General features: G+C 44.2%; 1 protein-coding gene across 1 annotated transcript; it reads left to right on the forward strand.

Annotated features, from left to right (window-relative positions):
* Positions 1-53: 53 nt before the first annotated feature.
* LOC116380304 (protein TALPID3-like) lies at positions 54-2,054 on the forward strand. The gene is made up of 3 exons (XM_031842241.1): positions 54-311; positions 498-940; positions 1,819-2,054. Exons 1-3 carry the CDS (start codon positions 273-275, stop codon positions 2,021-2,023), a joined length of 687 nt encoding a protein of 228 aa, XP_031698101.1. The 5' UTR covers positions 54-272; the 3' UTR covers positions 2,024-2,054.
* The last annotated feature ends 70 nt before the right edge of the window (positions 2,055-2,124 follow it).

The raw sequence follows: 2,124 nt of genomic DNA on the forward strand, positions 1-2,124 counted from the left end.
TATGTATGTATGTGTATATATGTATGTATGTGTATATATATATGTATATGTATGTATGTGTATATATATATGTATGTGTATATATATATATATATATACACACACATTACTTACTCTTCTTTGTTGGTATTCTCTCTTAATCCAGAGACCAGTATCTCAGAGGTGCCTCCATCGTCTCCTCGGTTATCCAGCAACCTGCAGGAAGTCACCTGCTGTCTTGGACCAATCACAGTGAGGGGGCGGCGAGGAGAGCCAATGAGACACTGAGAGAGATGGGACGTCTGAAGACTGAGATGAAGATGCTGCTGACGGTGAGTAGACAGAGAAGTAGAACACAGTAGAGTCCAGTAGACGCTAGTAGAGTCCAGTAGAACACATTAGAACACAGTAGAGGCCATTAGAACACAGTAGATGCCAGTAGACGCCACTAGAACACAGTAGAGTCTAGTAGAGGAGCTTCCTGTCCAAAGTCTGAACCATATTCTGTTGTCCAACAGCCAGAAGACTCTCTGAAGACCACCACATCTGGACCAGACCACTACCAGTCGCAACAAAACCTCTTTCAGTCCCAACAATCGAAGTCCCAACAATCGAAGTCCCAACAATCGAAGTCCCAACAACCCCAGTCCCAACAACCGAAGTCCCAACAACCCCAGTCCCAGTCCCAACAAACTGATTCCCAACAGTCCCAGTCCCATCAAAGTCCTTTCCAATCAATCCGGTCCCAACATTGTCAGACCCAGTCCCAGCTCTCCCAGCAGTTCCAGTCTTTGCTGGTCCAGAGGAAACCAGTGGTTCCGTCCACATTGGAGGAGGTGGGTCTGGTTCTCCGTCAGGTGCGGAGACAGAAGAAGGTTCTGGAGGAGAATCTGGAGGCTCTGCTGAGAGCAAGAACTGGAGATGTTCTGCACTGCCAGCTGGATGCACTGGCTGCTAACAGGTAGCTAATGCTAGCTTACTGTCTGCTAACAGGTAGCTAATGCTAGTTTACTGTCTGCTAACTGATGGCTAATGCTAAGTTTATCTCCTCTGTGGCAGCTTATATGAACAGGCTAACACTATTTTTATTTTTAAGAGGTCGCTAACCAGTTTCTAACTAGCTTCATGCCTGCTAACCCAAAACCAGGGTCAACCTTTTTCTGCTAACAGACACATTTTCTATATTCTAACAGCTAGCTAGTAACGTATGTCTGCTAACGGATGGCTAATGTAAATTAAATGTTATCTATGTGTCTGTTAACAGGTAGGGCTAGCTAATGCTACCTCTGTGTGTACGAGCAGGTAACTAAAGGATAATGTTAACGTTATCTCTTTTAAGGAAGCCAATGTTCTAAAACATGCTAACAGCAGCTAACTGGCTTCATGACTGCTAGTGGTGTAACGTACTGACCCCCCTCACAGTTTAACGTTAACCATCACAGTCTCAATGAAGTACTGACGACCAATATTCAGTAAAATATGTGTTTCTAGTCTCTGATCTCTGATAATGTTACATTGTAAACAACCAATCAGAGGAGAGCCAGTAGCGTTAGCAGCACCACTAACGGCTAACCAACGAAGGTTCACTTCATTATTATTTACACATTATGATGCATTCAGGCTCTGACCAGTGAAAATGAGTACTGGCTGAAGGTAAATTTAAACTTTATCATGATGTGTTCACATGTAATCTGTAAAATTAGGCTTTTGGTGTAGCTAGCAAACCAAACTAAATGTTACTACAACAAACTAATACTTTGTTGATGTGAATAATGTACCAACATTAAACACCACAGAAGAAGACTGAAGCGGTAGGTGTGTGTCCTCTGTCCTCTGCAGAGACTGGACAGAGGAGGTCCGAATTAAGAAAACAGTGGACGCCTGGATCAGCACATCAACCAGAGACATCCAGGTGAGTTTAGTAGTGGACCACCGTCCTCCACCAATGACAACGCTGCACAGGTCGTCTGTCAAACAGCTCATTAATATCCATGTTCAGGTGAATGACGTCATCGTGATGAGGAGGTCAGCTGACGTAGTATAAAGACTCCAGAGTCGTGTGTGTGTGTGTGTGTGTGTGTGTGTGTGTGTGTGTGTGTGTGTGTGTGTGTGTGTGTGTGTGTGTGTGTGTGTGTGTGTGTGTGT

This window comes from Anarrhichthys ocellatus, unplaced genomic scaffold (assembly GCF_004355925.1).
Source record: "Anarrhichthys ocellatus isolate YVR2014 unplaced genomic scaffold, GSC_Weel_1.0 scaffold6743, whole genome shotgun sequence".
Taxonomy (NCBI): domain Eukaryota; kingdom Metazoa; phylum Chordata; class Actinopteri; order Perciformes; family Anarhichadidae; genus Anarrhichthys; species Anarrhichthys ocellatus.

Excerpts from the sequence above, each read along its gene's own strand:
- LOC116380304 (XM_031842241.1), top strand. The coding sequence starts at position 273 with ATGGGACGTCTGAAGACTGAGATGAAGATGCTGCTGACG. Across the intron at positions 312-497 it reads AGATGAAGATGCTGCTGACG|CCAGAAGACTCTCTGAAGAC; the intron begins GTGAGTAGACAG and ends GTTGTCCAACAG. Across the intron at positions 941-1,818 it reads GATGCACTGGCTGCTAACAG|AGACTGGACAGAGGAGGTCC; the intron begins GTAGCTAATGCT and ends TGTCCTCTGCAG.